The 21874-nt window shown below is 42.2% G+C and overlaps 1 protein-coding gene across 4 annotated transcripts in view; it reads left to right on the top strand.

The window, feature by feature from the left end:
- Positions 1–21874, top strand: part of LOC120552245 (disks large-associated protein 1-like) — a 92907-nt gene that overhangs the window by 70547 nt on the left and 486 nt on the right. For all 4 annotated transcript variants that reach the window (XM_039790104.1, XM_039790105.1, XM_039790102.1 and 1 more), the window contains exon 7: positions 21469–21854. In XM_039790104.1, the coding sequence (XP_039646038.1) occupies positions 21469–21854 (386 nt within the window). The remainder of the gene's footprint in view (positions 1–21468; positions 21855–21874) is intronic.

The following is a 21874-nucleotide window of genomic DNA, read 5'->3' as shown; positions in this document are numbered from 1 at the left end:
CAGGGTAACAACACGATTAAAGGCAATAGTGGATTCAGTTGATTGTTCTATTGTGTAGTGGTAGTTATTGATCTATAAAAGGATAGAATCAAGAGAGGGACATTCGGAGCGCCTTTCCCTGAGGAAGGAAGAGATAATGAAGACCATTTATCAGGTGAGGTGTTGTAGGAACTAAACTCTGGTGTTCCAAGCCAGACAGCTGCTCTGAAGTGCTACATAACACTGGTACTAAACATGATACAGGCAGCCTTTCTTTCTCTTACTCCCAGTTGTCTCGTGTCTCTCACACGCTTTGTAGGTGGAACTGTCATGATCTGTAATCATTTTCTGATAATGTAAAGATAAGCCCTTTTAAATCATTCTCAGGTTAAAAAAAGGTGACTAAGCAGAGGTGTCTGTGTGTGCACGTGTGTGTGTGTGTGTTATGTAGCGCACATGTCTGCAGCAGTAGCCTCACAACTGTTTGCAGTTTAATGAACATCCATTTTTGGCACCTGAGTTTGTCACATGATGAATGGGCGTTGTGGAAGTACAGAGAAGAGATATTAGTGCTGTGTGGTCGCTGATAATCCAACATTATGCTGCTGCTTCCAATTGAGCGCAATCCACAGCTCTCTGTGATTGGCTGTCGTCTTCTTGTGACCCTTGACCTTAATTTTCTGCCGACCTTATTGTGTCTCGGAATCAGCTGTAACTGAGGCTCAAACAGACGTGACAGGGAGAGTGGGTTCGAGTGATATATTATGAGTCAATGTGGAGAGCAGTTCACTGCGGTTGCTAGTGTGAAGGTAGGGGATTGCCTCAGATTACTGTCAAAATTGTACTACTGCACAATTCATCACCTCCTTAGATCTTTACGGCTGAGTCGTCAGTCACTGTAATTAATTAGCCACCTCTCCTTCTCTTCCTGGGGAAAGGCTATGATTGAAGAGGAGAGGAAGAGAGGGAGATTGGAAGGAGAGAAGGAAAAGATGTCAGTCGTACATTTTGCCCGTCTCACTCTCTCAACACGCGCACTACCGCCACGTTCAGGTCATGTGGGATTTAACATAATTACCATTTTCTGACTTTTACACACTGTTCATGCAGTATGTGAAATACAGGGATCGCAGGTGGTCGCGGACCCTTTAATTACCACCAGTAAACATTAATTGATGCTTCTTGATCTTTAAACCCCCCCCCCAAAATCTAATTATTTTATATTTATCTGTGATGTAAAGTTTTTTGCATGTTGAAATGTTTAAATGTGGGGAGAAGGAGCAGCACAGAACATGTGACTGATGGTGAACAGACAGCTTACTGTATGAATACCTAGCTCATGCTCGGGGCCGGTTCTAGCCCTTTGGTTGCCCAAGGCGAGATTGAGTTTTGCGCCCCCCCAGTCTCACATTACCAGATCTCCACAGCATTGTGTCAGCGATAGAGTAGCAATGTATGTTCATTTTAGTTTCTAGCTTCCATGTAAGTTATATGACACCAACATTTGGTCTAATCATAACTGGTCTGGCAACCCAAAGGCCAGTGTTTTGTTTCCAGATTTGTGTGCATGGTGACTTATGATGGAGGAGGGTCTGGGGGTTCACCCCCTGAAATTTTTTTTTTTCTGAATCAATTTATGCTGGAAATATCTTTATGTAAAGGGAAACAGAGATTACAATCCAAATATAAAAACATAATGGAATATTTTGCAGTAAGGCTCTCAGGCATTCTATATTGCTTTCATCTATTTATTCTCCTTTGGATCGATGTTTCTAATTATATCGGAGTCAGCACACATGTAGCCTAGGCATTATTTACTCTTCCCACTTTTGCTTCTTTTGTTAAGGAAGTAACCACCTTAAACATGCATATTAAAATGATTCACCTGAATGATATATGAATTCATTTTAATGAATTAATAAACCCCTGGACTGTAATATTTCAGATGTGTTTGGGCAAGATTTTTGCTCATGTTCAAAACTTTGTGCACATTCAAAATACAGTATATCTCATCTGTGTTCTCTGAGGTTTGGAGGAGTTGTGATATTGTGAGAAAAATAAAGTGATAATACAATAGGCTATTACAAGAATAAAGTCACTATATTTCAGAAAATAATCCACCTACACCATAGTCTGCTGTGCATTACGTGATTGCAATGCTGAGACGGTAGATCTCAGACCTGCTGACAGACACAGAGCCCCGTTTGATACGCTGGTCTCTGAATGAGACAGTTTAGGGAAGTGGCTGTAGGCTACGCTGCTCTACATCGGAGGTGGAAACACAAAACTACGCAGAAATAGGGACCCATCTGCCGCAGCATGCCCACAGCAGAGCGCGTCCATTATAAACCTGAAGTTGCACAGACCACGGAAGGCGCGCTGCAGCAGCTCCGTGTCTGTGCCGCTGCTCGTCTCTATTTTTACAGCGAGAGTGGACACTTAGCGACGCACAGGTCTGCTTCAGAGCTCCGTGTGTTTGCCCGTAGACTGGAAAAGTCGCGTAATGAAAGGTTGACAAGTAAACGTGTGGCTGAGGGGGCGCCCTAGGATGATCATGTTTAAACACGTTTTGTTTCGCTTGTCGTTCTAATTTTATTATTAATGGGAAGTAGACCTAAGGGCGACACAGCGCCCCCAACACTTTTGACGCCCAGGCAATCGCCTAGGTCGCCTATAGCAATCGCCGGCCCAGACTCATGCTGCAACTGCTAGTATGGACATGCTGTAAAGTGATGCCGTACTCATAAATTAATGCAAACTATAAATTTAGGCTAATTAATACGATCCTGCTCTTCTGCATATTTAAAGCCTCATTTACGTCCAATACAAATTACTGCCAAGTAAACAGTCACAGCTTCTTTCTATTTGTCCACAATGCAGGAGAAACACACACAAACACACAAACACACACACACACACACACACACACACACACACACACACACACACACACACACACACACACACACACATATATACATTCATTTCACAGGGACTCTTCCAGGAGCCCAAAGTGAAGTGAAGACGTTGTTTTGGTAAATATTGTATGATGCTTTAGACGGATGGTTCAGGCAGCAGTTCCAGAAAAACAGCCCCGCGCTTATGGTTTCTGCTCCCACTTGTCCCTGCGGCAAATCACCAAGATATCGCACACACACTCATCAGGTGAGAGACCTATCAGCTTTTGCTCATGCCCCTCCATTTGGCCCACTGCGTTGCTCCAGCCCATTATTATTGATGATCGGTTTAATCCTGAGGAAGGAGACCAAAGTAAGGGGCTGTCCTTTGATCTCTTCTCTTTGAACGTCAAGTGGCTGTGGCTGCTATTACCTGTGTCAGTCTGTGCCCACGCATAAACACACAAACCAACCCACACAGTCACTCACACACATTTTACCACTACATCGGACAGACATGTTGGCCTATAGACATCAGCTTCTTTGGATCAGTTTAACACGATCTGGAGCAGATCCTCTTTTACAGCTTGGGAAAATCCATAGCAATCGGTTAATGTGAGGATTTGACTGCCTCTAAGCCCTGGCTCCTCAGCCCCGCGTCGTCTCCTGTAACATATTCATCACCTCTTTACTCTGCTTTTGTCTTTACCTTTGTCAGCCTCTTACACAACAGCTAGATCCCCTGCCTTTTCACAACAGCAGTTAGGCGTGTGGGTAAATCAACCTGTTTTTTCGACGAAGACGAATAATTGACCTTCAATTACAAAGAGTATACACACAGATCTTAAGTCTGGGAATTGTGCCATAGTTTCTTTTTTTCTTCCTCTCACCCTCAGCTTCCCAGGCTCACTGACCTGCTGTCAATTATCCAGCTTCATTTTCCCAGCATCTATTTTTCAGAGGTGCTGAGAGATTGGCTGAAAAGAGTGGCTTTAGCTTCTGTAATAGGGTACAGGACAATGTTTAATTCAATGGCTGTGAATTTCCTATGGCCCCGAACCGAGGCGTTGTGCTCAATAATGCATTCCTTAAGTAAGCTTTTGAGTCATGCTTGTTGCTCATTTTGCTGATGGTCTTGTCAAACACTTAGTGGAACACCTCTTCATTTAGTTTCTGATGCAGCTTTGGGCACACTTATCTATTTGTTGTGTAGCTCTGTGCTTTGTCCAATATTAATTTATCATTCAAGCCTCAGCCTATCTATCTATCTATCTATCTAGCTATCTATCTATCTATCTATCTATCTATCTAGCTATCTAGCTATCTACAAACCAAGAAATGTACTGATATATTTAAAATGTGTTAAAAAGGCATTGTTGCCATTTCAAGCTTTTCATTTTACTTTAAACCCATAATGAGGAACAAGAAGAGGTGTTAGAAAACAGCTAGGAATAATCTAACTAAAAAACTTCATAACAATAGGACTGTAAGAATACGTCATATGTTATATCCTCTTAAGATCCCACACCTAACATTAATCAAAGTTATGTTGTATATAATTTCATACATCCTGGCTGTAATGCTAATTACACAGGCAAAACTGAAAGTTGCTTTAATAAACCTCAATATGCTCTTTTTACTCTGGAACAGTAACTTAATAAAATCACACTTACTGGGCTCATGTGTATTCCCAGCTCTGTCTATAGTACAGTGCTTAAATAAAGGCTGTACAACACTGCCCCCAGGGGCTCAGTGTAACACAGCACTGCACTTCTACCCTTTCTTCCTACAGTAGCTGTGTGAGTGGGGGGATGTTAAAACTACCAGACAACTTGACCCAATTAACAATCGCTGTCATCATCACTGGCACTTTTCCAAGAGTTCTGTTCTGAGAGAGCTTGTGAGAATAAATATCTTTGGATTTCCCAGTGTGATAATTAGAAGTGGCAGGGATACTATAGACCACTAAAGTCTGGTGGAATCTAAATCAAAGTCCAGCACTCATCCAGATCTCACCTCACACCTTCATCAGCCCATGCAAATGTCCAAGAGCAAGCCTGGAATTTGTTTTTTATATGTCAGGATGACTCGAGTCATATGTTATAAAAGCAAAGAACATTGCTGCTCAAGGGTTCCCTTTGAGTTTTGAGAAGGTCCCCTCTCAAAGTGGGTTTGAGGAGGACTTGAGGTGAAAGGGCCCTGTGGCAGCATTAGGTCCTGAGAACACTGATCGTTGTTTCATGCTGCTGCAGTCAGTTACTGGGGATTTGGCCATCTGCTTGCCTGTTGTGTCTGTGAACAGAGAGTGATGCGTTCAAAGCAAAGTCACCCCCTGGGGGAATAAAGTACAATCAAGTTATTATTGCATGTTGTCATGTAATCTATCTGCTGATTTCTAACAAGATAAAATAGGATAAATACAGATCTAAGTTGGTGTTAATGTCATGTAAGTAAACAATGATCTCTACAAGAACATCATAACTCCATCAATCCCCATTGTAAAAATAAATAAATATCAATGTTATTCTTAAATATAAGCATTGTATGCAATAACAAGATGCAAACCTGTATTAAATCCTTGACCCCTGGGTATGAAAATGCTCAACTATACCACACTTTACTAAACCAAAAGGTGGCAGTAATTAGACTGAGTTTATCGTTCACATCTTCTGTTTGGCTGGATACTTTTGTGCATATGGGTTTTAAAGTTAGTGAGATAGTCACTCCAGTTGTATTGAATGCTGAGAATCAAAAAGGCAAAGTATATCAGTTTATGACAATGTATCAGACAATAACTTGAGTTATTTATTAAGCAGGGTTACAGTTACCATTTGAAGTACTGCCATGTCCTCTGGAATATTTCTGGAAATCTGGCAGGTTTAATAATATGAAAAGTATATCTGAGTTTACATAAAAATTACATGCACACTACATAATGTGTTTTTGACTAAATATCTTTATTATCTGGATTAAAAGCATCTATTTGTGTTTTCTCAAATGTTTTCATTTATTTCTGTTTTCCATCAAATGTATTTGAGTTTAATTATGTTATTTGTTGAACTAATGCATTACAAATACGTTTAAAAAAAATAAATTATAAAAAGCAAATGCCTATTCAATACAAAATCATTAAAACGATAGGCTTATAGATTTACAGAGATGAAAATTGAACAGCCTATAGAAAAAGTAATAACAGTTACAGTAGGCTATATGTCCAGTTGTGTTCAAAAACACTACTGGGCAACACAGACGCTTGGGAAGTCAGAAGGGAAAGTTATAGAGCCATTGCAGTAAAGTTTTCTGGAGGACTGTGAACGGGACTGTCCCACCCAGTGCTGAATGAGCTAAAAAGTGTTTGCGTGGGGCGGGGGGTGCGATCAAGGCGCGTCCACATCCTGACATAAGATCCAATATCGTCAGAGTGAAGAAGGAAAAGAGGGATAGAGGTCTCCTCCTGCCATCTCATCTCGGCTCAGTGTTGCGGACTCGCAGCTTTCATGACGTTACTTCAGTGTTTGTACAGCGCGCTGCTCGGCATGCGTGATTACTGGATTCGCCTTTGTGAGTAAAAGCCGCTGCTGTGTTTCTCTGTTGTTTGAGAGTGAGGCATGATGACCGATGGCGAGCTGCGCCAAGAGAGTCAGGGGCAGGAAGTTGGGATACGTGGCCTTCAAAATAAAGGCAACATTTATCGGTGAAGGGGGCAATAACTAGCGAGATGCCAAAATAAATTCTATCGCACCCATGTAAAATACATTGACATTGTAGCACCATAGTGTAGCACCTCATAGTCAATTCAGATAAGAACACGAATAGGCTAACAACAATGGAATTTAACTACACGACGTCATATCAACAAAAAGTATAGCCTACCAGTGAAATGTAAAGTGCGTCACTGACTTTTACTTTGAAAGTAGTGACCGGAAGTCACGTATTCGTTGTGAGTTGCTTGACACAAACTATCAGCGCCCATCCCATGCTTTCTGCTTATTCATGCTTCACATGAAAATGGACGAAAGTTGTTCATATTTAATAAGAATAACAAAAGACAGTGACAGGACCTCATATTATAGGCTAATTAACGCCATATGAAATACAAAATCATACATTCGAGTTTAATTGTGATATTTCTAAACTAATTCTACTGTAAACTGGTTGAATTAAAAAAAATACAGATTAAGTAATCACATTTAAATTAAAAACTACATTACAACCCCCCCCCCCCCACACACACACACACACACACACACACACACACACACACTCACTCATGGTACCCAGGAAATGTTGAACACCTTCCAGCTCCCAGTCTATTTCGGTATCATATCTCTGATGGGAGGATGACAGGTGTGGCCTCCATCACACAGAGCCTGGCACAGCATCACAACACATATCTCTGCAGGGTCTTGTTATTTAGGTCAGACTCGGGGGGGCTGGAATTGGAGTTCATACTGTAGGGGTTCATCTCAGACTTCTGTGCTTGTTATCCAGAAGGAGATGTTGAGCCCCACAGGCCTTATGGGAAGAGAGATCATTGGTGCCACTTACTAGTTCAAGGCCTGCTAGGGTAGATGGAGGGCACCTAACACGCTACTGTGTGACAGACGAGCAGTCTGTAGCCCCATGTTTCCAACCCACCATCTGTGTTTTAGTGAGTCATGCACACACGGCATTCTCGCCACGATTGCCGTGCTGCTTGCCCGCTCACCTACCAGCTTCCTGCTTTCTATTTTCGGAAGAGGCTCCAAGACCCTCCGGAGCACAGCATACCACACTGTACACGCAATCTCTCTGGTGATCCAAGTAGGCCATAGGCATATGGGATTATGTTAGTTTCATGTAAATGACAGAGTTAAGCAAGGCTTAGCTGTTGACACATTCATACAGGAAGGCCTTAGTCACACTTAATTATCAAGCTGTAAATAAAAGCTGTTAAATCTGTAACACTATCAATCAAAACGTTACTTTTAATGTGATCTAATTGTTTATACTCAATCCATTTCTTTGATTTACTATTTTTATTATATTTTTTTACTTTATTCTGTTTTGTGTTAATACTATACAGCCATTTTTCCCTCAGCTGAATCCCATTACTTCCTTTGCTGTACCTACTTCACCCAGAGGGATTATTTGTTTCCCTCAGTTTCATTCATAAAGTGTTCCAACCCATCAGTACTGGCACAAAATTCATCCTTAAAAAAATTGCACAATTACACAACCATATTTTGAAGTGCCAACTGATGTACAGTAAACGGTTTCTAGAATGACTGTTCCCAGCAGGCAAGGTCATTTTAAAGAGCAGAATCATTGGTTGATTAAAGCTTTAGTGCGTAACTTTTTGATATTAATGACTGTCCGTTACATTCAAGACATTGCCAAATGAGTTGCTACAAAGCTAATTAAGACTGTCCGCTCCACACAACTCTCTGTATTTCTCAGTATGGCTATGTTCAGAAGATTGTGTCGTCCGGTGACTTTCCCGTGCAGAAACTTGAGTGAAGATAATTACCTCTTCTGAAGAGTCCATCATGTTTTTATAATCCTCCGTGTCCTCCTTAGCTACTAGCAACTGTGTGAAGGGGGCGTGGCAAACGGTCACGTAAGGCTTTTATCATGTGGACGCGCCGACAGTTTTGTTTTCATTACTTAGAATTCCTTATTCAGAGATTTATGTAGACCTAGAAAATACACACTATAGCTTTAAGTATTCCAATAAAAAAAAGGAATATGTTCAGTAAAAATTTTCATTCTGGTTTGACTTACTTACTTATGTGGATCTGTATCAACTGGTTGAGAAACCAGATATGTCGTATTGTGGTTTAACTCTGGACCAGAAACCTCATATAATGTAAATTTAAAGGAATACTTCCAATATGCTTATTCGCTTTCTGGCCAATATAAAGATCAGAAGATTGATTCTACTCTCATATCTGATCATTATATATGAACCTGTAGCCAAGCAACAGTTACCTTACCATAAATATAGGAATCCAGTTAAAACGGGCTCTGGCTCTGTCCAAAGGTTAAAAAAAATCTGCCAGCCAAAACCTCTAAAGCTCACTAATTGACATATTATATCTTGTTTGTTTAATTTGTACAAAAAACAAAGTGTAAAATTACATGTTTTTCATCTAAACTATTAGCTTATAATCTTAAATCTAGCCTAATTAATATGTCAATATAACCATGTAACATTTTACTTTATATTTGCCTGATTGCAGACCCTAATAAAATACAGCGTTAAGATTATTTAGTTCCATCTGAATGTACAGGCCCACCCAACTATTGTATCACATTTGCAATGGTCAGAGAAACAAAACTGCTGCTTGAAGTATTACCGGTAATCAAGTTATGTTGCTAATGCCCCTCTAATGTGGAAGCTGCTAAATATATGTTTTAAATACAGTAGCTCATAATGTGTGGTCTGAAATGTTGGATTGATAGATCTACTGATATATTTGTCGTTTATGAGTTTGGAGTGGTTTAGTGCAGCAGATGGCACTCTGTAGGGATATTCTGTTGTGTCAGGTTTGTTGTACCCCTATGTGACTTTACGGACTAACAGAGTCAGTCACAAGACTTTAGCTTCCCCCTTCTGTCTTTCACCGCATCTTTTAAGTAGCAATTATCATGTTAAAGCTAAGCTTGTGATGTTCTTGCCAAGGGAAGGGCAGACACTTTTACTTTAGTCATCCAGTGAAGGTGTGAGGTGTCCACGTTTACTGTAACTTTGGATAGTGATGTGATGACAGGCAAATCATTAACACAGTCTCCCTTACTCAGGGGTACTCAACAGACAAAAGTGTCTGGATCGGATGTCTTTCACTAAGTCTCCCTGCATATGTTGTGTTTCTTCTCACTCCCTTACTTTTTTTCTTCCCTCTTTTACCAGCCTCTTAATTCCTCGGTGCTGTGAGATTTCTAGTAGTCCACATAAAAAGCAGAACAAAGATAAAGAGGTCAGTTGAAAATATGGTTCTTAATTAAAACTGTTGCGTTCTAAACTATGGAGCCTCAGTGCGTGCTGATCCTGTCCTTACTTGCCAACACGTTATTGCCTCCAGTCTATGAATATGCTTTGCATGTTTTTTTTAACCTAAGTTAACCATTTTGAAATGCATGCTCTCTGCATGAACAAATAAAACAGTTATTCAATAAGATCATTAAAGTATTTTTAAGAAACAAAGGCAAGTGCAAAATGAAAATACTGTACAGGATAAGTAGCTTTCATATGATGCTAGCTAAGCGGCTATCATAAATAAATCTGAGCAATATTATATTCAACTTCTCTTTTTCCTTTACAAAAAGACTCTGGATATTAGCCTTAAAAGTCCTGACTTGATTTATCAAATCAGTGGGCACAAAAAATGGCCGTTGTTTTGTTAGATGTTGTTTATATCTGGCCAATTTCTGAAATGCTCATAGACTAATTTGTATTTTTAGTTAGATTTTATTTTGATGTTATAACATTTTGGCTTACCCCACATGGCATTGCAAGACACCACTTCAATCATCAAAAATATAATAGAACATCTTATGGGGGCATATATACAAAATCAAAGGAAATACATAAATGTATCATTATATATACTGCTTAATACTTTGACTAACATGTTTATGTACAAATGTTCAAATCACTTGAAAAACATGCTGAAAGTCTTTATCCTGATAACAGTCTTTTTTTTAAAAATCACTTTCCCATTTTTACCTTACTCAAATATTGCATGGTTCCCAGTAAAAAGAAAAATACAAAACAAAGTTAAACTCACTGTGCATCGCTGAGACGAGTCCAGTTTAAACATTTAGTGATGAAATGCCAGTCAATGTTTGAAATTTCTTCAGAATCGTAACAATTGTGACTTAAAAATGAGCAAAAGCACAGATGAAAATTGTATTGACTGAATGTAATGACAGTAAATGTAACTGCTGCATTATTGTGGGCATCAGCAAAACAAATGACCAAAGTAGAACCCTAAATAGCAAGATACCAGTCTTTTCTATAAAATACGAATATACAAACTAGTTCATCCCAAAAATAATTCCCTACCTTTTAATATAATATGTTAAGTGTCAAGTGGATATACAGGATATTAAATAAAAAGGACAACATATAACATTAAATAAAAATTGCTTTTTTATGTTTTCATTCAGCAGTAATTTCATTGTATTCATTTTTCAGTTTTTCAGTTTTGGTTTATCACCACTAGATGGTGCTTCATTCCCAGTTTTAGAATAAATCCAGCTTGCATTCTGATGTCTCACAACAGCAGTGGGTCTCAGTAAAAGGGGCAACTCACAAGTTTTCTCTTGTGTTTTTTGCTATCAGACCTTATTTTAGACACACCGTGTGTCTTATCAACAGTTCCTGTGTGTGTGTGTGTGTGTGTGTGTGTGTGTGTGTGTGTGTGTGTGTGTGTGTGTGTGTGTGTGTGTGTGTGTGTGTGTGTGTGTGTGTGTGTGTGTGTGTCCAAAAGACAGAGATAGAGGAAATGAGTGAGATACCGTACCCCTGAATCATGACTGACATTCATGCTTTGCTTGATGTATGTGTGCCTGAGAGACATGGAGATCAAACGATGTTCATTGAAGAGGAAGGCTCCTTTGAGCTCCATCAATCCCTCCTGCCATGTCTGTTCCTAAGTCCCACACACACATATAGTTCTTCATGCTCTGGCGTTAATTACAGGGACAGATAAAGCCCTGCCTTAGCAACGTATGTCGCTGCATGTGAAATACACCTGTGTGTCAGTGGATCAAAGCTGCCATCCTCTAAGGTGGAATTATTAACCAAAGAAGGGGATACATTAACCAGTACTCTGGTGTCATCCGTCTCTCTGTCACACACACACACACACACACACACACACACACACACACACACACACACACACACACACACACACACACACACACCTGCATAATGCTGTCATCCCCCATGCTTTGATGGTGCAAGTAGGTGTGTTTGACAGGAAACAAGGGCCGGGTTGAGGCATGTGGTGACACACTAGTACACGCAGTGTATACATGTGGAGTAAAAAGGAGAAAGACACCAGTTGTGGTTGGCAGCCATACCTGCATGGAGCTTCTGAGCATGTGGGTGTGTGTGCAACCATGTGTCTGTGCGGTGTCAAAGTGTCTGTGTGTGGCTTCTCCGGGATCAAGCCTGAACTAGGAGCCTTGATGTGCATAAACTGTGATTTGGCTATCTCTCTTCCTGGAGAAGATAAATCCTAACCATGCTGGTGTGTCAGTCGCTCAGTAATTACTTCATCCTGTCACGACTGTCTGAGAATGCAAGCCAGTGGGAACTTGTACTGTCACTGTTTCATTGACAAAAGGCAAAAACAGTCAGGGTCGCTTTTCTATGGCTCAGTGTCAGTTTAAGGGTATTAATCCTCAGATTAGCAGATGCAGGTAACCTATGCAGATGAATTGCACCTGTAGGAACTTGCTGAATATTTCTGCAGAAATTGCTATATCATAGTATCAATCATATGTAATCATTGTGCATTTCCACAATCTGAATTGATAGTGATTTCTTGCCTGGACATGCTCTAAAGCAGAATAAAAGTCAATAGGATTAAACTGCAGGACTTGAAGCTTTTGTTAGTGGCTGTTAGGTGTTCATGTTTACTTACAACTTAATTGGTCCCAGCTTGTTATGGCCTGGAATGCTTTGATTATAGCCATTTAGGGAGGAAGAGTGGCATTTGGATATCTTTTGACACAGGAAGAGAATGTCATTCATTCCTATCCTGCTATTTGTTTGAAAAAAAGGCAGAAAAGAGAGAGGGGCACAGGGAGGAGCTGACAGGGCTACGGCAAATACAAAAAATGGCTGCGGCATTGGACCCCCTGCTGTCCACCACTCTGCAGATAGAACACACACAAGCTTCCTGCTAAAAGAAGGAATCTGTAGTTTTACTTTGAGGATCCCAAATGTAAAGATGTACACGCATGTGTGATCAGGTGGACAGGGGCTGCTCTGTCAGGTAGGGGCTGTCCCACTCCTCCCTTTTTGCTCTTCCTGTCTGTGTTTTGACATCAGAAGGAGCAAAGGAAAAAAGCAAAGCCCCGAAAGGATTTCCTCAGTGTTTACTGTGGATGATCCTCATGGCTCCTGTATGCAAAAGTTGGGCAAGGCAGGGCCCGCAAACTCAAAGCTCTGGGTGGATAAAAAACAGAAGAGGGGTTAGGATATAGAGTTAAACCTCCTCCAAGGAGACGTAAAAGATGAAACATGCTTTTTGCTCTGTTCTCTTGACAGAATGTTGGACATTTTTTAGACTTTACTTGACAGCTAAATTGTGTGGTTCATGTTGCTTTCACTCTTCAAGAGAGAAGGGAGTATGTTGAAGTAACTCTGGGGAATGGTGTATGGCTGTAAGTGGGTGGTTTGGGCTGTGCAGTGTGGGAGGCCAGGCCCCAGTGCAAATTAAAGACTTCTCTGTGAAAGTCCCAGACTTGTGTGTGTGTGTGTGTGTGTGTGTGTGTGTGTGTGTGTGTGTGTTGTTGTGTGTGTGTGTGTGTGTGTGTGTGTGTGTTGTGTGTGTGTGTGTGTGTGTGTGTGTGTGTGTGTGTGTGTGTGTGTGTGAGTGACTGAGCCTGTGTGTATGTGGCCGGTGGGGAAGAAACCCAGCCCTCCCTCTTTTTATTTTTTTTTAACCAGTCATTAAACATAAGCCACAACTCACCCCCGATACACACTGAGAGAGACAGCAAGAGGGAGAGAAAGAATGCATCTCCTCTTTCTCCTCCCTTTCTTTGAGCTTTGCTGCTTCACTAACCAAGTAAAACAGGGAGGAAAGGGGGAGGCTGTGTTCAAGGGGTACTGATTCCACTCATAGGTTTTTAAGACGCACACTCAGACCCCTCCCCCGTGTTAAGAGTGGCAGGAGTTTTTTTTCTATGCAGGAGGAGAAAGAGATGAATGGGGAAAGGAATGCAGAAGACAAACGAGTGCTCTCGGCAGGAGAGTGGGAATGTTGTAGAGACTATTGTTCCACCCCCATCAGATTCTGCAGGGAGTGGATGTAAACACGTAGGAAGAGAGGGAAGAGGGGTGTAAAAAATCACACCTGAGAGACAGCTCTGTAGCATCTACTCTGATATTCATATTTTCCCTGAGACATGCTCTGCTCCATTGCTTGCCATTTTGACATACTTACACTCAACACATCCTCACCTTCAACAGGATGTATAGGGTCAGAGGGTCAGGACTGGAAACCACAAAAGACAGTATGCGTCAGTGTAGCCTGGTTCTTGTTCCAAATCCCCCCATAGCTCCTCTTGTACCTCCTACCTTTTCTCTCTCCCCCTCTTTTTTTCTTTCAATTTCCTCTTTCTCTCTCTCTCTCTCTCTCTCTCTCTCTCTCTCTCTCTCTCTCTCTCGCTCTTAACTTTCCATCTACGTCTCTCCATCCATCCCCCCCGCCTGCCTCATTCCTCCTCTCATATAGGAGACGCAGAAGGCCTTACGTTTGGTTTTGGGCCCAGATGGCTTTAGCATGCCTCTGGCGGTGGATTAAGCCCGCCAGTGTCTCCTTTCCCGTCCATGTGCAAGTGGTCAGGACAAAGAACGTCAAACAGGGGAAAAGGAGGAAGGAATGCAAGGGGAAAAAAACAGGACTGTGAAACAACAGCCGTAGCTGATGTTTCACGGCATTCCTGGAAGAGTAAACTTAAACGCTTGTAAAAACTGTCAGCCAGCTTTCCTGCTAGTTTTGTGCCCAGTCATTTTATGAATCAAGTTATGACTTTTTTTGCCTCTTGGAGTTAATCCCCAGAGTGCTTGTTGCATGCTAACCATGGAAAGGAGAAGTGAACTTTTGACCACATTCTGCTGCATTTATATGTAAATAGCAGATGCAGCAAGCAGTGATCCTTCATGTAATGACATGACATCGGCATTGTGTTTCAGCCCTCTCACTTAAGGCTGTGTGTGTCAGCCCCTTGTGTTTTTGTCTGTTTTGCTGTGTGTTTGCTATTTTGTCCGTGAGTCCATTATTCCCCAGGCTTGCGGTTATGTTTTTCTGTACACGGCTGTAACTGCACAGACTTTTAGTTCTTCTGGACAGTCTGTCATGTTTTATGTGTTTTGCACTTGGAGACAGTGTGGTGGCAACATATTGCTGTGTTGTGGGTATTTTTAGCGTAGCAGACAGTGGCCTAAGTGGCCTGTATTATCCACTCAGCAACACAAAATACCACCATTTAAGACTGTCCTTTCTTCTTCTTTCACTCATTGTCTCTGTGTGCTTGACATTAACAAGCTCCATATTCAGAGATTTATGTAGACCTAGTCACTGCTCAATTACAAAGCCAGTTTAATTTAATGACTAACTGATCTCCCCCAGCTACATGATTTTGTTTTTCGGTATGCCACGGCTTGCTACAGTTGCCCATGCTGTCATTGCCGGCACATGTGATGTGTCACTCCGCACAGAGAGCCAGTCTACTCTTAAAGTCAGTCGGTGAGCAATGCTGTGGGAAATGAGTGCAGTGAAAGCATGCATGAGATGTGTGGGTGTGTTAGCTTTAGCACTGGGGCTAATGTTCGGATTTATGCTCCACGAAGCAGCTGGAATGTACAGGAACTGAAGGAAACGGCACAGTAAACTTATCTTCTGTCCTATCCCCTTTTCTCTTATCCTTTTTCTCACTTCTCTTTCTATTATTCGGTCTTATTATCTCTCTCTCTCTCTCTCCTCTTAACATTGAGTGACTATGCTCTCTCTTTCAACCCCTTGCAGGCAGGTTTTTTGGACAGAAACAAAAGACTTGTGTCTCTTCATGTGGTTGTGGACTAGTAGGGTAAAGCCCTTGCCAAGGAGCAATGGAGAACAATGGAAATGGCCTGGAGCCGTCACAGGGCAGGTCTAATGAGAAAACTGCCGTCATGTAAAAAAAGTCTTCAGGAGATTAGCCTGCATGCTTCAGTACTGTAAAGGGAGGAACTTTGGGATTACATATTTATACCAAATCCTGGATGATTGTACATGACAAAAAATGTCATCTAGCTGCTATTTATACTGTTGATGTTAACGATTACACTACTGTTATGAGTAAATGTCAGTTATTTTTAGATTTTAGAGGGATATAAAACAATCAGTTACATATTTCCGGAGAGACGTCACGTCCCCCACATAGGTAAACTTCAAAACACTACATCTTCAATGCAGTAGGTCATTTCCACTGCATGGTTAGGCTCGACTCAACTCACTATTGGTACCAGGTGCTATTCTCTATTTCGTTTCCCACTACAGATAGTACCACCTTAGTGTAGGAGGGAGTCTTAGCCATAGCGATGCTGCATGAAACTGCTGTGGCATCTTTATTGCTGGATCCTTTCATCGGCAACAAAACCTAGTTTTGCGGGCTGCCATTTTTTTAAATCTGGGGGGAGTAAATGAAAGAAATTGAGGCCACGAGTGATGATAGCTTGGCTATTTAAATTGCGGATTTGTGCAGGATGTCCCGTGTTGCACTAGTGACGGTTCTCTTTGACCAATCAGTGGTCTGCATATTTTAACTCCACCTTCTAGTATCAACTCAGTTTGCTTGGAACCTTGACCAAAGTGGTACCACAAAAAGGGGCCATTAAAAGAGGAATGCAGGTAACCAGGCTTTCTTTTTTAACTTGAAGCTCAGGAAAGTGGGTTAAGTGAATTGAATCTATTGCCTAAGAGCGCGCAGCTGCCTGCCAGATTTAGTGGTAGCTGACAGTTAGTAAACACACTCTTATCTAGTGATTCAAGAGACACAAGCCTGCTAGACCAGTTACCCACTGTTGACATGGGTGTCTGTCAAAAGGGCACAGTGAGCACAAGGCTTTGTTGATAGCACTGTTGGTCTGAGGACACCGGAGGCATATTTAACAAATTTTATGTGCTGATATGCATGCTTATGTTTAACTTAAGAAAAAAAAAATAACTTAAATGCTGCAGTTAGTGCAGCACTCACACATGCTAAATATATTTCTTTAAAAGGCGCTTGCAGACTGCCACCTTCCCCTCATGCACACACATACACACACAGGCTCAAACAGTGAGCTATTGTGTTTGACAGAGTTTAGGCATCTGGAGAGCAGAAACCCTCTCTGGTGACCTCTGACCTCTGGTGGCTGAGAGGCGTAGACTGACATCAGGGTCTCTGGGAGACTTTCAGGTGACTCAGACGGCTGTCAGAAGACTTTAAAGCACTATTGTATATGTTGTGTGCAGGTTTTGTTGTGTCTCTGCAGTATTATTATTATTAGCATTGATAAGTGATGAGCAACAGACCTGCTATCTCCGCTTATTTTAACATGTCAAAACACTTTGAAACTCAAGGCTTTTTGTTATTCATTTTTTAAATTTTTACAGTAACTCATAGGAGCCTACTGAAGGCCGTGTTAAGTCATTTTGAAATTGCCTTGCATTGCTGCATTGTTGTTCACAACAGCAGTGTAATATCATCCTGTGTGAACCTTTCAGGTAATTGTCATCTCATGACTGCCCCGGAAACCCGGTGACAAGCTTTTTTTGACAAGGATCCAACACAAACTGGTTGGTATGGTTCACTACTCAGCTGCACAAAGCCCACGCTTCAGGGCTAGAAACATTATTGGATATTCATTTGTAACACAGCGGCACCCAGTTCTTCTCTCTACGCTGTTATCCTGGTGTTTATTTGATTTTAAAATTTACGCTAGCTGGTGTTTAGGTGGGTGTCAGTGCAGCTGCAGTGTACCCTGTCAAGGTAAACAACTAGCCAACAGAAGCTTGCTGCTGGTACAACGCCAAGCCTCCCGGCGAACTTTATGTTGCTATGTGTCACCATGGTGACGCCATCACAAAGGACTCCAGCTGGTTCTGTGTGTGTGTGTGTGTGTGTGTGTGTGTGTGTGTGTGTATGTGTGTGTGTTTGACAAGAGAGAGAGAGAGAGAGAGAGAGAGAGACGGACAAATGGACAGAGCGAGCAGACGGAGCCAGGCAGTAACTCTCTGATTTACCCTCATCCCTCCTCCTCCTCAGTCTTGTTCAGCTCCTCTTCTCTGTTCACTATTCTCTGCCCTCTCCCCTCTGGCAGACCCTCATCCCAAACACAGTGCAGCTGGGCTCAGCTGTCAATGTTCCCCCATACTGACCGCCCCCTTTCCGGGCCTTTGTATTTGTTTGGATGGTGGTGGATTTGCCCTTGGCCCCCGCGCGGGGGAGCCCGTTCCTGTTAGCTAGCATCTTAAACCAAACCGTCTGCTCTTTGAAGTGGCCTATCAAACAGATACACAGATTGGAGATTACAAGGCAACTGCCTGCCTTCAATCTGTCTAGTAACATGAACAAAATGATTAAATAAAGGAAACACCTATGCAGACACATAAATGGGACGCAGTGATCAGCAGAGCCAAAAAAAAGAGGTGACTAGCGAGTATGTTTTTGTTCTGGAGGCAGGAGAAATGAATGGAGACTTTGCTTTGTCTCAGGGGAGGGAAGAGGGCTTTCTTTGATATGATCAAGCCCAGAGGTGGGGGAGTGCTCTGCCAAGAAGAACTGCTATTCACACTAACTTGTCAGCATGGGACTTTTGAAGTATTTGTCAAAAGAGGGATTTGGCAGAGAGCCACTAGAGTTTTGTCATTCACAAACTCTTCTCTTTGGGATGACAATGCTCGCAGCAGGCTGCACCTACTTCTGCGAGGGAAGAGAGATGAAATTCCACAAATCCATTTCTATTAAGTGAGGAAGTTGTTCTCAGTTCACAAGAGAATTTGAATGATGTCTTTTTTTTGTGATCAAAGCTTCACTAACCTGATATTAGGGAGTGACAGTAAAACCCTTTTTGTGTGCTCGTCAGTGTTTATCTGTGGTTGGTAAAGAGTTTTCCCACATTCCTTCTCAAGGGTCTGATGGAATCCTGCATCACATTCCCATTTCACTCTGTCCTTGACAGTTTGTGTACGTGGGAGGTCCAGGGCAGTGTAGCTGTCTAATGCTTTAATGGCCGCGAGAGGATAAAACTGTTTTCTTATCATTTATGTTGAAACTGGAAACTTGGCTGTTGTTTTTGGTCAGATGCTTTCTCCTCACTATTGTCAGACAGACAATAATTAGATTCACTTAATTTATCTTTCAAATTTGTATTCAAACTTTCCTTACATAGGAACTTAAATCCATTCATTTTGCAAAATGTTTGATGATGCACACTTACATCCAAGTGACTTGCCCAGTCACTGTTGACAACAGCTCCTGATGAATAGAGAGCATATCAGTGGCAGGAAGCCTGTGGTCTCCCTTGATGTGGAGAGGCTGAAACGTTAAGCTGGGTTGTGTCAATGTCATTTGTGTGCCTCTCCGTGCCTGCGTGTGCATGTCTGCAGGCCCGTGTGCCCATACATGTGTGCGTGGGCATGTTCCGACTCCCGCCTGTGTTTACTTAACCTGTCTTGGCAGTCAAAACCCCCTGTCATTCTCTGGCGTGTCTGGCTTTTACAGTGACAGCTAGGTGGGAAATGGCGCGCCATCTCCTGTTTCATACAGCGCTTTATTGAGCAGATGAAAATCCTCTGTTCTTTAACCCTTCCCTCGGCCTGATAGGATCCCACACACACACATTGACAGTCATCCAACATGCGCACACACACACACACACACACACACACACAAGTATGACTTTTAGATGACTTCAGGGGATAGAAGCTCTAAAAGAGGCTGACATTCTATCCTTTGAACCTCCACGCCTGATAGGAGCACGACCTCGCCCTGTCCCTCTGTGTGACTGCTTGTGTCTGTTCACTGTGTATTTTTTGTTCTCTTGTGGGTCTGTACTTGGTGACCTTTCTGAAGATTAGCCCAGGATGTTGATCATATTCCCTAGACATCTGTGAAAAGTTTAGACAGTGCTGCATATCGCAGCATGCTCAGATGATTACGCCTAAGATGTCTTTGGCAGTAATTCCTGCATATACAGTATCTCTTAAAACATCTGACATTTAGCTGTAGAAGGAAATACAGTAAGTCATCTTCTTTTGTCTTTCTTGTGGTGTGTTACCCCACCATCAAAGGCACTTATATTAGCAATTGTGATCTCATCTCAGGATTTTCCAACTTGTCAAAACCTGAGTGAAATCTCATCTGGGATCATCCAATCACTGCTGGCGTGGCAGGAGGCAAGAGGAGGGTGGATGGAGGGCGGCAGATGATTCTGACAAATCAAGAGGATGAAGTCAGCCCTCCAATATGTTAGGGCCTTTCTGTAGCTGTCAATGAGATGGCAAGACACAAAGCAAACAACATCCTGCTCTAATAGTTTTAGACATGGCTGCTTGTGCTGGGTGTGGTTGGCAACAGTTGTCTGCCGCACACAGAGCAGCGATCTCGCTGCGGTAGGATGTTTGTCTTTTGTAGGGATTAAAAGGGATCCAGGAAACCCGGTGTCCTAGTTTCGCAGCAGAGAGAGAGAGCGACCTTGTTTTGATGATAGCACCAGGCCAGGAAGGAGATTCCAAGGCATAATGTAGTTAGGAGGTGGCTGATTTTGTCTTTCTTTAGACAGGCTATGTTTTTTGTCTGTCGGCATGTTTCTATACACAGGCTTCTAAATGTGTGTGTGTGTGTGTGTGTGTGTGTGTGTGTGTGTGTGTGTGTGTGTGTGTGTGTGTGTGTGTGTGTGTGTGTGTGTGTGTGTGTGTGTGTGTGTGTGTGTGTGTGTGTGTGTGTGTGTGTGTGGCTCTATTGTCTGTGCAGAACCTAGCTGTAACCTGAGAGGGAGAGAGCACTGACAGAAAGAGGGAGAGGTTTACTGATGATGATGCTTTTCATATCTATTTGCTTGGATTTAATACGACACCTTTTGAGTGTACTCAATCTCTTCTAAAATAGATTTCAACTTCTGTGCTATATCATAAATTTATATTCTGTGCAATTATGCGTGCAATCAACAGCAAGGCACAAAAGCATGCAGGGCTATATTCGCCACATCAAATTGTTTTGTATTGTGTACAGTAAGTGCGTAGATGGTTTAACCATCTAGATCAGTGGGTCAAGTGGCTGACATTCTAATCCTATTACTAGACGAGGCTCTGATTTGTTAAAGTTGCCCCTAATCTACTGTCCATTTCGACTCCAACACATGGACCCAAGACCTCTGGGTGAATTGTCAGGGTGTCAGCTGTCACCAAAGTAATTTCCTCTCAGGCAGTGATTCAGTTTTGTTTTTTTAATGTTTTTTTTATTACAATATTTTTTTCCACTTTTTTCATAATCATATTTTTTATGTTACATGTAACTGCATTGCTGCTGCATCAATCCATCCAATTGCCAATATGGATAATTAAAGGTGTATTTGAATGATTTAGTATGACACTTCCATAAACTTGGGGAACTCACAAGACAGATTAAAAAAAGCATGGTTGAAATTGCAGCAGCTTTGGCAGAGATATCCTGACTTTTAGTCTCTAGTATGGGTCTAATTTCAAAAACATTATATGCTACATTTCCCATAATGCAGCTCAACCCTACTTCCTAAATGCCTCTGTCAAACCCCACACCTCCTAAGCTTTATTGAGATGTATACTTTTATACATACTTTCATCTTTCTCTTTCTTCCCTGCAGTGTCCTCATGCATCACTACCTACAAGAAGACTCCTCCCCCAGTCCCACCACGGACCACACCGTCCAAACCCTTCATATCAATCACGGCACAGAGCAGCACTGAGTCCGCTCAGGATGCCTACATGGACGGGGGCTCCGGCCCGCGGACGGGCATAAGCTCCCAGCCGGGCCTATCCAACTCCACGGAAAGCATCGACAGCATGAAGGCCCTGACAGCAGCCATAGAGGCAGCTAACGCTCAGGTGCACGGCCCTGCCAGCCAACACGTCACCAACAGCACCATCACCATCACTGCCACCGCCACCACCTCTGCCATTGCGCACGTCTCCACGGAGAGCAAGGCGCAGAGGGAAGCGTTCCGCAAGTCCCTCTCCATAGGGATCCAGGTTTGTGGATGAGCCTGGAT

This window comes from Perca fluviatilis, chromosome 22 (assembly GCF_010015445.1).
Source record: "Perca fluviatilis chromosome 22, GENO_Pfluv_1.0, whole genome shotgun sequence".
Taxonomy (NCBI): Eukaryota; Metazoa; Chordata; class Actinopteri; order Perciformes; family Percidae; genus Perca; species Perca fluviatilis.
The sequence above is the reverse complement of the archived record's forward strand: the minus strand, read 5'-3'. Positions and strand labels throughout refer to the sequence as shown.